The 13797-nt window shown below is 45.4% G+C and overlaps 1 protein-coding gene and 1 long non-coding RNA gene across 3 annotated transcripts in view; one reads left to right on the top strand and one right to left on the bottom strand.

Annotated features, from left to right (window-relative positions):
- Positions 1 to 5983: 5983 nt before the first annotated feature.
- Positions 5984 to 7570, top strand: LOC117754579. 2 transcript variants are annotated; one of them, XR_004612469.1, is made up of 2 exons: positions 5984 to 7215; positions 7250 to 7570. It is a non-coding gene; the product is annotated as an uncharacterized LOC117754579 (long non-coding RNA). The 2 variants fall into 2 exon arrangements; XR_004612470.1 differs by having other exon boundaries at positions 7246 to 7570.
- A 538-nt stretch (positions 7571 to 8108) lies between these two features.
- akap11 (A kinase (PRKA) anchor protein 11) overlaps positions 8109 to 13797 on the bottom strand; it is a 15151-nt gene continuing 9462 nt past the window's right edge. The window contains 4 exon segments of the mRNA XM_034573541.1: positions 8109 to 9231; positions 9939 to 10138; positions 10832 to 10878; positions 13145 to 13231. Of these exon segments, the coding sequence (XP_034429432.1) occupies positions 9046 to 9231; positions 9939 to 10138; positions 10832 to 10878; positions 13145 to 13231 (520 nt within the window). The 3' untranslated portion in view covers positions 8109 to 9045.

Raw genomic sequence — 13797 nt, 5'->3', positions numbered from 1 at the left:
CCGACCACTGACGAACTTCACCCACGATGCTAACACGGCTAAAAATAAGACTCACGCTAACATGTATGTTGTGTACACTCCCACAAACCGACATTCGCTCAGTGAATCTTTAACTGTTTAAAACACGTGTGAACACAGATGTCGCTCCCCCGCTCGGAGCCCCCCCCCCCCCCACACACACTTGTCCAAGGTTAAACAGTGAGTCTGTCAGCGCTCGCCCAGAGCTCCTACGTCCTGTCACCCTCCTTCCTCTTCGCCCCCCGTCTTCCTCTCATCCCTCCATCTTACATCACATGGCCGACTGGCCAAACAAGACATAGTGGGGAGATTTTTCGGGTGACGATGTGACGTGTGGTGACCTGGGTGGAGTTTCTTACACAGGTTTATTAAGAAGAAGAGTGTGGATTGAGCCAAAGATGCACAAATGAGAAAATAAGTGACGCACGCTTTGTAAATTTAACATCTTGGACGACCTTTAAAGGTTCTGCCCTGAACCTTGCCTCTCTTTGGTGACGCATTCATTCAGGTTCTTCGTTGCCAGTTTTCCTGCCATCGACCGAGGCTGAGAAAGAAGAAGAGGAGGATGCGGACGAGCGCAGCGTTGGAGAAAGAGCACAAAGTCTTGGGCAGCACTGACGATGACATCAGCAGAACCCACTTCTCATTCAGTTGACCATGTCAGGATCTCCGGGACCTGACCTCCCCTTCCTCTCTGCGGCCACATCAAAGTGGGCTGGCGCCGGCCCGAGGGCGCAGACCGCACTGTCATCGCCAAGGTGGCCGTGGGTGTGGAGGAAGCAAGACGTCAAGATGTTTCCTCACGAATGAGCCGTCTGTCACAGCCAGAAACGTACGCACACACCTGAGTCAATACAGCAGTGGGTGTAATCAGACAGAACGATGAGCGCAGACACAACAGCAGATGAAGCAACACGACTTCAATTAAACAGCGAAAACTCGCCCTGGCTGTTTTCTCTTCCTCCAGGGTGGGAACAAGAGAGTTCACCAGCTGAGGGACGCTTGTTGTTTCTGTGAGTCAGACGCTCGCTGCTCTCGTCCACAGATAATACCTAATGCTATTTACCACGTTACCAGGTCCACCGAGCACCAGCTGCTGTTTCCAATCACCACAGTCACAACAGAGCTGTTGGTCTTTGGGAAACACCAGTGGAACCTCTTGACTCCGATATTTCCACCCCTGCTCTGTTCCAACTGGTTTCAGATAAACACTCATAATTTCAACATGATTCAGCTGTTCCCTCCCGTGAGCTCTTATCTCTCGCTCTCTTTCCTCAACGCCTCCTTCCCTCGCTCCCACGCTGATACTTTACAGGGTCACCGTTGCCCCGGGAGCCAAACTGTCGGAGGTATTGTGAATACCTGCCGATTTCACGCCCTCGCGGCTGCAGCATCACTGTGTGGTCGCCCCTGGAAACAGCCTCACAATAGCAGGGAAATGTCCCGGGTGCCGCTGCGCTCAGGTCCTGAAAGACGAGCGGTGACTCTGTGGGATCTTTCATTATGGTGCTGACCTCAATCGTAAAGTCAACAGGATTAAGGAAGTCCACCACAACTTCTGTTGCCGTGACATCAGCGAAAACAGCACACAGAGATATCTGATCTGTTTTTGAATAAGGGATTAAAATACTTCTCCAGGGAGGTACTTTAAAAGATGTATGATCAAATTTAGAAGTACTGTATATCCACTTAGAGTACACTGGCTATAAAGTACCAGCAGTACAAACTGAACCCAAGTGAAAAGAAATGAACAAAAGGTTCAAATAGATAGTTCAACTTATTTCACTAGCATTTCAAATACATATAGTGGATAATCAAGGTTTAAACGGATCATTAATGTGCGAATAAACAGTTTAAATAGTTGAAAGTAATTGCGAGAAGTATGGTATAACTGTCAACTGAAGTTAGCTAAACGTAATTAAACAGTTGAGCTAGACGACTAAAGGATGGATGGATCAAGAGCAGAAAGTTAAAGAATGAGTTTTTATAGAACCAGGAGTAAAATGGTGTTTGAGATACGAAGAAGACGTGAGGAGCATGATGTCAGCACGAGGTGAACTCATCCGAAGGCCTGTGAGGTCACGTCAGGGCAGCGCGCTCGAAAACAGGATGTTCCAGACGTAACAGGATGAAGAAATAAGTGGCTCATTAAGTAGCTTAGCATAAACAAAACGTTCAGCTACAGTAATGCGTTTTAAATCCAGACAAGGTGCAGGTGGTGGAGCTGCGTCATGTAAAATTACTTAAATACCCGTCTTTCACGAATCCAGGGGAAAGTTGGATGTTGTGGGGGGGGGGGGGGAGAAATACTTTCCATGTTTTCCAATTTGCAGAAAGGTTTTGAACAATTTGATTTTCCACTGGATGAACGTTTTCAGTGTCGGGGAACAGTCGTATCGTGAGGATCCTGCCGAGCTGCCGCCGCCGCCGCCGCCGCCGCCCAACAACATCTGATCCCCGGCTCCGGGAGGAAACGTCATTTCTCAATCAGCTTTGATGTTGGAAGCTGGAAGCGGCGACGCGCCTCATCGCTCCGGACGCTACGGGCGGCGTACGTCATCCGGCGTGACCTCACACCTCCGTGATTCAGGCCCTTTGGCTCGGGAGCCGCTCACACCTATTAGTCTGATGGGAGGAGGAGCATCGGGAACAAAGAGGAGACACAAAGGAGAAGTTCTTCAGAGAACCGGAGTCAACAGAAGACGATGATGTAGCTGGTTTTCCCCTCAGCAACACAAAGCCCAGCTCAGTATCACAGATTCCATGTGCTTGACTCAACAGCCCCCCCCCCCCCCCTCTCCCTCATCCAGTGGACTCTCCCAACAACCCCTGCGTTTGTTGCTGTTGGGAGGGAAGTGATGTCAGCAGGGGGGGGGGTGCACCAAGCCTATCTTATGCCAGAGACAGTGTGTGTGTGTGTGCGTGTGTGTCTTTTGTTTTGAGGGTCAATATTGGTTCAATACCATCATTGTGAGGACATTTTGACTTTGTCCCCTCAAATTCAAAGAGTTGCTAGAGGGTTAAGATTTGGTTTAGGGGCTAGGGACAAGTGTGTGTGTGTGTGTGTCTGTGTGTGTGTGTGTGTCTGTGTGTGTGTGTGTGTGTGTGTGTGTGTGTGTGTGTCTGTGTGTGTCTGTGTGTGGCAAAGACATCAACCCACCCTGCCGATGAACAGCCTGAGGGGGGTGCTCTCATCGGGCCCCGGTCTGTCTCACTTTATTGCTGACTGATGGTTTTCTGCACAATAACTGCAATGCACGGCTTGTAGAGACGATAATGTGTGTGTGTGTGTGTGTGTGTGTGACGTGTGTGTGTGTGTGTGTGACGTGTGTGTGTGTGACGTGTGTGTCTTACATTCCTGTGGCTTCTCCTCTGTGGATCTGTCGTAATGTTTGATTCCGTGGTCGTGGTCCTCTACGAGTTTCCTCCCGGACACTCACTCAGCCGTGGTCAGTTGCAGCATCAGCTGACGTGATGCAATTATCAGTTTGTCTGTGTCACTCGCCCACTGGACACTTCCTCAGCAGCTCCGGGACACGAAGCGATAACCTACCTGCCTCAGACAAGAAGAGGAGCCGAGGGTTTTATCACGTGGAGATAATTGTCATAAAATAATAACTGTGCGCGCCCATGATGATGTTTATGGCTGCATTAAGGAATCAGAGTTCACCGGAGAGGCTTTGATCCATGACTGGGATTATTACTCCTCATAGACTGGTGTGATATGGGTTTTGTTTTTATTTGTTTCATGAAATGTCATTAAAATATTACGTCCACCTCAGATTTAAAACTGCTCAAAAATCGATCTGCTTTTAATGTTTGATTATGACGTGTATCTTATATTTATATTCTAGTTCTTTTTATCTGTCTGCATTTTGTCTAATCCTGAAAGTGTCTTTGAGTATTTTTAAACTTGCAAATGAATAGAATGTATTATCATGATGATAATGATGATGATGATTATTATTATTATTATGTTACTCATATAATCTTTTATCATAGCACATTAAAGACGGGACAGAGGCTGTTATCATGGATGGATAAAAAGAAAGTAGTGCAACAATAAATATAAATATCAATATAAAAACATATAAAATCAAGTAAATGAGACAGAAGATTTGATAAATTAAACTAAACTAACTTTAAAATAGATGTAAAATGATTGGAGGGGCTTTCCGGATTTGACTTGAATTCTAATTTAACTTTTATAACTATTCTCTGATTCTAATGATTATGATTTGTTTTAATTGTTGCCTTGTGAAGCACTTTGTAATTTGAGACCTGATGAGCTCAGGTTCTCATTATTGTTTTCATTATACTTCATTTTCTTGATCTTGTGTGAAGCAGCTGAAAACTAGTTAGTTGAGATTCTTTAGTTTAGCAACTTTCCCCAAGGTCACGGAGGAAGGTTGATTGTTTTCGCAGACAGGAAATATAAACTGATTGGGTCATACTTTACTGAGTGAACCTTGAGCTTCTCTCACTCTGCATTAGCAACACACTGATTCTTTACTTGCTCGTTGTCGCTCTGCATCAATAATAAACCAATCACAGTGACCATGTTCTAAAGTTTTCACTTAAAATGCCCCGTGCATGTTGAAATGTTTTTGGTTTGTACCCGCATCGGTTCAGTGACGGGACTTTCCCCATTTATTTTTACTTTTACCTCACTGCTGCATCCCTGGGCGCGGTCCAGCCATGAAAATAATGAATGACGCATAATTCAAATATGATAAATAAGACAATAGCATGAATGAGACGTCTTAAAATAAAATACATCCTGCCGCCTGATTTGACAGAATTAGCTTTACAACATTAGCCTCTTTGGCCTTTGTCTCACAATCTGACAATCTGACTCAGTGGGATGAAAGATGTCGCTCAGAAACAGGAAATCCCACTCGTTCTGTTTTTCTCAGTAACCCCGCTCTTTATTTTTTCTTCTTTCTCTCTTTGCAGAGATCTCTATCTCCGTGCACACACCCACACACCCTCTTATCCCCCTAATTTGAAGCCTGCTCTGAAGATGTCACTCAGGTCAGGTCGCCCACAGCCTCAGGCAGCTGCGTCTCCATGTAAGGCTGCATCTGGAGGCCTCCTGTCGACAGGCTCGTTGCCGCTCAGGAGATCAGAGATGTGCTCGTCAGACATTCTTCGCCTCCTGTATCACGAAACAACCAGCAATTAGGAATCCACACCTCCCTCCCTCCCTCCCTCCCACTGTCCTCTGCCTCCATGACAGACACACACCTCCATTTATCCACCACACACGGAGCTGCATGCTGACAGGTGCCTCGTAGAGAACATGACCTCACCACACATTTGTTCCTGTGTGGCACAGTTTAATCACACGGCAACAATGGCTGTTCTGTGTGGCTGTGGTGTAATCAGGGCCTGTGTAGCACTGTTATTGAGACCGGCTCACACATCCCCTGTTTCCTTTGGCACCTGCAGCACAGGTAACAGTAAAGAGCAGAATTATCCTCGGCTGGTAAACCAAGCCTTTAATCGCTCGGAGCGAATCCCTGAAGTCAGCGTTCTCCTTCATCTTCACATTTACGAGCAGACGACAGAGAAACAGAAGAGTTTTAATCCTCCGTGTTTCTCTGACGGGGAAACTTTGATGTGGTGAAGTTTTCTGCTGAAATTGATGACTATTTTCAGGTTTCCTCAGGTTGCGTCAATTCTGAATTAACCGAGTGAATCATCAGAGAAGTTTAAGAAAGAAAAAGAGCTCAGAGGCTTTAGTTCAATTAGAGAAATGAAATCCAAGATATTACAAGTCCTGCATTTCACATGAAGTATCTGCTAAATATACTGCATGTAATAATAAAAGCTCTAATCAGGTCACGTTCACCAGTAACAGTAATTACTTGATCATCTATTTATGGACTGAAACAAATCATTTCAAACATGAAGATACGATGACGTGATGGTTCCATTAAAAAGGCGACACACAGAATAAGAGCACATGAAAAAGCTTTATTATCACACCAAGCTTCAACATAAACAAATTCAGAGTTTCTGACTTCAAGCTTAGAATGTGTAAACTATTCAGCAATGCCACGAGGGAGAACAAGTAGTGAACTCACTGTTATATAACTTACATAATTTATTAAATATCTGTTATTTTGGCAGGATTTTACAAGGAAGCGGGAAAAATACAGAAGTGAGAGGAGCTGAGGTCTCGGTCTCTTTTTTTTTTTTAATTCTTTTTTTAATTTTCCTGTGGCAGAGACGCAGAAATCAACACTGGGAACGACGGGAGCAAAAGAGATCTGACAGCATCTGCTTCTAAATGGAGTCGAGTCTCTGCAGTTTCACATTCAGCTTTCACAAGAACAACGATATCGAGCTATAGGTCGTCTGGGATGAGCAGGAATGTAGATAAAGAAAGAAAAGAATAAGAACAGGGAGGAGGCGGCTGGAAAAAACCAGGGAAAGTCCTACGTGAACAACTTTCACACGGGGGCAGAATGTATTTATACACTGTGATGCTCTCTTCATGAATACATCCCTTCATGTAAACCAACATATCTGCACTCGCTCTCCTCAGGTTAATACTTCACATCCTGTTTCTACTGTTGTTTCAATAGTAGGATTAACTGGAGTAAAACTTTTAGTTTGCTCTGAATAGTGGATTCTGTGATGAATTGATTTCCATCATACAGGACGAAGACCTTTAGGATTAAATGTTCGGCAGCCGAGAGATGAAGCGGCGACAGACTGATCAGCAGGGAGAACACGGAGGAATCAGCTCAGTGAGAAGAGGCCAATACATCGAGAAGAAGAACGCTGAGTTTCAAACGTCACTGAAGATTCAGCCATGCAGGTGAACACCGCCAACAACACCTAGTTCATAGAGATAACAGACGAGAGGCCGTGGGGCGTTACAGGGATTCAAACCAAGGGAGGAAACTAATGGTTAGAAACGTGAGGACCTCGTAGCATCGGGTTATCTTTAGGTCCCTCGAGAAAACAAATACAAAAACCAGTATGTGTCCCAGTAATCTTTCTGTAAGTGGGGGGGGGGCGGGGCCAGGACCAGGTCTGAGGGCAGCGCTGACAACTTCCTCTCTCTTCGGCCAAATCACAAACAATCTAAACAAAAAGTGCATGTCAGCAAGTTGCTGGTAGTGCTGTGCGTGTAGACGTACACATGGAGCCTGGTGAGTAACCAGGGTGTGTGATGGGGGGGGGGTAGTGCTGTGTGGAAGTTGCGGTATTCAGAGAGCTTCATTCCACAAGGTGACTGAAGCGTGGGTGACACAGTGTGTGAGTCCAGGCCCGAGCTATGAGCGTGTTGTTGCTTCGTGGTTGCGGAGGTGCAGACTGGGACCAGCGTCTTTAATTACTAAAAGATCCAGCGCCTGCGTCACTGGATCTTCCCCTGATCCGGACGAGGGCCACGGACACCGAGTCTCACACGTACTGAGGAGGAGAGTCACCTTACGAGCTTCATTTGGCAACGATGAGCCAGAATCATGGCTTCTTTCTCAGCTTTGAGCAGCATTTCATGTTTGATTAGATACCTTCAAAAAAATAGACTTTTAAACACAGAGCGCTCGAGGTAAACATCATCCACTCTAAGTTCTTTACTAAGTTTGACAACCGAGGAGATTGTTGCCATGGCAGCAGTGTTACGGTTTTGAGATAACACAGAAATACCGATACAGGCAAGAGGCAACTTCATCAAGTGCTTTCTGAGAAATCAGACTCACGGGATCATCAACGCAAAACGACAGCATCGTAAAATGTACTTAAAGATGAGTTGTACGGCTTCAACAGCATCTTGTTCTGTTTGTGACGCCGAGGTCTTCATGGGTCCAACGTGTCCCAACTGGACCAAAACTGACCCGAGGTCGATCTGCTCCGACTGTTTCTATACACGTGTCCAACGTTGAGCATAACTGAGCCTTAACGAGGAGAACACACATGATGGGGATCAATTAGGTCATATGAAGTCAAATAGTTGGTTTCTATGCTTCAGAGACTAATTTATAAAGATAACAGAGTCCTGTTCGGTTCTGTGCACAACTGAGTGATATAAACTGCATCTTTACATGTTTTTAAAATTTGTGTCTAAATTTCAGAAACTGATTTGACTACAATAAGCTGGAGTTCAGTTTTCTGAGGAGAACACGGCTCTGGAGTCTCATTAATACTCTCGTTTGGATCCACTTGCTGCTTTTCTCACCGTCACACCAGAATAAAACCACAGAGCGGAATTCAGTCCTGACTCAGATCAGTTATTGCGACAAAATCCACAACCCGCCGACCCACGAAGACCTCTGACGTCCGGCAGCATATTGGTCATATGTGTTCATTAAACCTGCGTCTAACTCCTTCAGGATCCCAGAGAAACTGTGAGTACAGTCAGGTCTGAGCGATTTAATACAATAATGGAATACTACAGGGGAATAATGGTCAGATGTGGATGAGTATCAGTGTTTCTTGGATTCCCCTCTGATAATACGAGGGTGTGGTGTGCCGCAGTGTGTGTACATGTGCGCACAGTTGGTCTCTTAACATGTGGAAACACCACCAAAGAGGTGAGCCGTGGGTGTGGTGACATCATCGGCCCGGCAGCGATGGGGATTCCCTAACAAAAAACACATTCTCTTTCTCTCAGCTCACTCACATTTCTGTCTCTGTCTGGAGACACATGGGGTGGGTCTCTCTCTCCCTCTCCCTCTCCCTCTCTCTTTCCTCTCTCCCTTTCTTTCTGTGGCTCAAACACGACAGCAGAAGGTGTGAGGGCTTCAAATCAAAACAGCAGGAGGGCGGGAAAGACACTGAATCAGCGCCTGATGCTGTTAATGCACAACAGGAGGTGGGAAGAGAAATGAAATACAACAGAAGCACTCCTGGACACAGCATGCAATGCAAAACACTCGCTGCCCTCATTCATGAGAGGATGTTGGATGGGCTGATTTGTATGGCGCCACCTAGAGGCAGAGGAGAGGAGAGGAAGGAGGAGAGGAAGGAGGAGAGGAAGGAGGAGAGGAAGGAGGAGAGGAGGATGAGGATCTAGGCGTGCTCCAGGAGCCACTGGAAGAGGGGCGGGGAGCGGTGTGGTTCTCTGGCCCCCTGCAGGGCCTCCTCTCGGGACTGGCCGACGTGCGTCTGACTCTCTTCACAGTAGCGCAGCAGCATGTGCAGCAGCTCCCCCACACGCCACCTCCTCTCCCGAAGCCTCTGGACGACCACAGGGAGCTGAAGGGTCGGAAAGGTGATTATTCACAACAACGCCATCGCAAATCATTTGTAATTTACATGAACTGGGATGATGCTCTGCTGAAAATGGGTTTGGATGGTTGGATAGTAGTTTGCAGTTTGTTTGGTTCACCTGAGTCAGTCTAATACAAGAATACATCTTCACTACATGAAGGTTAAAAACGTTCAACCTGTTGAGAAGGTGCAAAGTCAAATCTCTGTTCACCCCATTTGTATAAATTACACTCAGCAATAAAGTAAAATGCAGTTGAATCAACATGTCAACAAAAACCTTATTGAATAAATATGTAGATTATATATTTATATTATAAAATCTGCAAATTGAATGAGCTGGAACACCTGAACACTCAACTTTTTGAAGTGTATGACGACTGCAATGAAGAAGCAGCAGAAGAAGAAGGGGTAGAAGAAAAGTAGGAAGAAGAGTAAGAGGAGGAAAAAGAGGAAGAAGATGAGGGAGAGTCTTTCTCATCATCACTTCTCCTTTTTGTTTTTAACCACAGCAAAGTGAAGTGTAGTGGAAACCAAACACTATAACGACTGTTTGACCTTGAAAACGAACAACATGAGAGTGAGTCTCTCTCTGACCTGACGCGGTTAGAGGAAGTGGTAATGATTAATAAGAAACACCACATTGGGGAGCCGGTGGTTACTGAACGTGTTGTGTGCGGCCTGAGGGCAGTCACCTGCTGCAGCTCTCTGTCAGGACTCAGCTGGATCTGGGGAATGTCGGCCATGGAGGCTGCCAGCCACTGCAACATGCTCCTGAGCTGAGGATCCAGGCCGACGTGCTGAGGACTGCGCCGGAGCTCCCTGACGTCCGAGTTCACTACGACCAGTCCGGTCCTGGGAGCCTGCACCTGGGTCCTGTCCACGCACAGAGTCCCTGCAGGACGGAGACATTTGTTGTTTTCTTTATTCAGCCTGCAGCTGTTCGGCTCCACCAACCCGTGCAGTTTCAGCCCACATACATTTATTTTCCGGAATCATATGAGGTCACCGACCTTGACCTTCGACCACCATGATTTAATCAATTCCTCCTCAACTACCAACTGAACATTTGTACTGAATTTGAAGAAATTCCCTCAAGGGCTTCTTGAGATATCGTGTTCACAAGTGAGTGAGTGTGTAGCTCAGTACATCTTCGTGTGGATGTAGATGCACTGTGGGTAATGTGCCCCCCCCCCCCCCCCTAGCCCAGTGCTGGTCAGAGCTGGGTTCCCACGCTCCCACCACTAGACGGCCCCCCTGCCCCCCCGGCCCCCCTCACCGAGGCCTTTGAAACACACATGACGCCGAGTGAGAGACTGTGGAGGGAGTGGAGGGGATGAATGAGTGGCTGGACATGGGGGTGGTGAAATCCCCCGAATCCAGACACACACACACACACACACACACACACACACAGCCGTTTGAAATCTGGTCCAACTGTTCTTAATCTCAAAGAGTGGAAAGAACAAGACCTCAAATTAGCAGAGGGGCCCGTCTTTTCCCCTGCTCCCCCTCCCCTGCTGTCTAAAGTGTGCAAACTGTTCGGTCTGTTCCAAAGGTGAAGCTGCAGGCGGTGAAATGTTCTTACCGCTGGATTCCTCCTTGACCTCAGCCTCCTTGTCCTCTGTGTTGTCACTGGGGGACGAGAAGTGTCAGAGAGGTTAATGAGGAGGGAAACAAGGCTGCATGTACAGGAGACATGAATAAACTATAAACATGCTCTAGCTAACAGCAGCTAACACAAGCACTTCATTCATTCATCTGATCTAAAGAGCTCTTAACACACTGAGGAAACTATGCTGCATATTTCCAGTCAATATTGTTCTATGATCCAGTAAATGTACTTTTCTGCCTCGGTGTCTTTTGTCGGTTTAAGATTCGGCGTCTGAGAGTTCATGTGTGAAAATCTGCTCAATATCTCTCTTGTCAATTGTGCAAATATTTGCCGTGTGTCGTGCCAACAGGTAAACAGTCATTTCTCCGACTTGAGAGGATTGTTAATCACAGTGTTGTTGACACAGCCCACGGCTACAGACTCTCAGACTCGATACGAGCACATTGTTTTCTTTTCTGGAGGAGGATGGATTTTCACATTTCACTGCATTTATGAACAGGATCACGAAGCAGCCGTGACATTGTCAAAACAGAGAGACGGGGCAACTACAAAGTCATGCATCACAAGACAATACCAGAGTTAACTCAGATCTGTCATCACCTACGGTCATTAGTGCTGTGACTGTTTAAACCCACCGTGTAAAGGATTTACTGTAGCTGGTGACTAGGAGCTAAATATAGTTTATACTTCGAGAAAATAGAAGTATTTAGTTTATTGTGTGTGTTCTGCTTTTGTATTGTTTTCTTTTCAAATTGTCCTGTAATCTATTTTTGTCAAATGCCACGACGGTGATGGTGAAACAATAAATGGGTGTGATAAAAGCCGTCTCCCAGTGACTCGCTTCTTTATTTCACACATATCTTATGTTTTTAATGTTTAGAAGTAAGTTAACCACAAATCCGTATCTGTGTGAAACCTGCCACCTAATGGCTGGAAAGGAACTGCCTGTACACTACTGAGATAAATCATAAACACTCAAACTAATCTATTGCTCTACATGTTCTTTTATAAACGGTATAAACCTTGTGAGATTTATGTTTTAAATATAAATGTCAGCAGGGTGACGGCACCTGGTCAGTCCAGTCCTCGCTTTTCTGTTTCTGTTCATTTATGTTTTTCAAATGACAAAAGGAAACAGTAGTTTTAGCCCTTTTCAGATTAAGAAATCTGTGGCAGCATTTCTATTTTTAAAGGAATCCCTCAGGTTTCAACTGAAATTAGACCTGTATCAATGTCAATGTGCACAAATTCTCAGTTTTAAAGATGTTGTTTGGGGCGTGTATTGAAAGGACAGTGTGTGAAACGGGGACGACGTGCAGCAAAGGGAAGGGCTGGGACCGAACTTGTGGCCGTTGAATCAAGACTCATACATATATATATATAAAAAAGATGTTTACTGTAATGAATAACTGACCTCGAGAGACTTTGTGCAGCCGCCCACAAGCAAACACTCTCATGAGATCATTTTTCTATTACAGAGAATATTTGTTCCCTCTTGATGATTTGTTGGGTAATGATCTTTGGAGACGTTGGTGCGTTCAGACGTTTGTGGGGACGCTCTGACATCTGAGCCGTCAGCTGCCAAACTGACTCCATGTGCTGTGAAGACATGACACTGGAGTCTCTTCATGTCGATTAGCATGTTGATTGACAGGAGCATAACCGTTATTACCTGAAACAAGCGGCTGCATGAATGGAAGAACATTCACCGGCCTGAGAAAACACTGCATGTTTATAAAGGGTCTGGCAGTGCAGCTTTAACACGTCAATTATCGTGTGTGTGTTGTTTTAAAGAACAAGGCCTTGTGATGTCAGACCTGCAGGAGTTAAATCAGCTGGTTGATCTGAAACTATCGGTGGGTTCAAACTGTCAAACAGCATCGGTGCAACGAGGGCAAGAACCCCCAAAATACAACAACACCACAAATCATCCCATCAAGAAACCAAATCGCATGCAAGTAATGTAGAGCAACAAAACATCACAGGCTGACGTTAGCATCAACAAGCTTATGCCGTGTAAAGCCTGTTTATATTTAGAGCTTTGGTGTGGTCATGCGAGGGGGCTGGTGGTTTCGAGAATGAGACAAAGTACAAATCAAAATGCTATTGTACAATGTGGTAAATCATTTTCATACAGTGAAGGAAATTCTCTGGTTTCAGTTTTGTGCCGATGGATCGGTCACGTGCTTCCTTGCTTACGGTCTAGTAAATTGAGTGATTATTTGTTTGTCTCATTCTAGGTGAAACCCCCAGGTCTTTTATTTTGGGAGGTTAGCCACGACCAACCTGTCAGAGGGGGAGAAGGACATGCGCTCCTCGCACGCCTCCCCCTCCAGGCCCAGACTGCTCCAGCTACTGCTGTTCCCATTGCTGCTGGAGAGAGAAGGCAGGTAACGCACCGCTCTAACACTGACCATCATGAGAGACAAAGATCAGAAGGTATTCAGCACTTTTATCTTCTGTATTGATCATATCTGCGAAACACACTGGACTCTGAGTGACGAGGTTTCTAGACATTTGGGAAAAAAAACTAAATGTCAGGTGAGGTTAAAATCAAGGTACAACTACAACACATGGAGAACCAAATTATTGTACTAATTTAACAGCAGTAGCGTTAAATGAACGTTGACGTAATTAAGACCTACATAAACACATTTAAGACCTAATATTTAAACGCATTTAAGGATTTGTACGGTCTATAATTCATATTATTACAGTTGAGACTTTCTCAGACTGATATGAGAGCTACTAAGGTTAAACAAAGATCAGGATCTATCAAGCAGCTTCAGCTCATTCTCTAAAATAACAACATCTGTAATGAGGCTTAAACCAACAATACTCAGACTGATGATCACTTTTGTCAGAATCCTTTAAGTGTCAGGTGAGGAGCTTTCCACTGATTCATCTTTAACTTTGATGGAGACAATTTGTTGCTCAAG

Source organism: Hippoglossus hippoglossus, chromosome 21 (assembly GCF_009819705.1).
Source record: "Hippoglossus hippoglossus isolate fHipHip1 chromosome 21, fHipHip1.pri, whole genome shotgun sequence".
In the NCBI taxonomy this organism is placed as follows: domain Eukaryota; kingdom Metazoa; phylum Chordata; class Actinopteri; order Pleuronectiformes; family Pleuronectidae; genus Hippoglossus; species Hippoglossus hippoglossus.
This window is presented reverse-complemented; position numbering and strand designations above follow the sequence as displayed.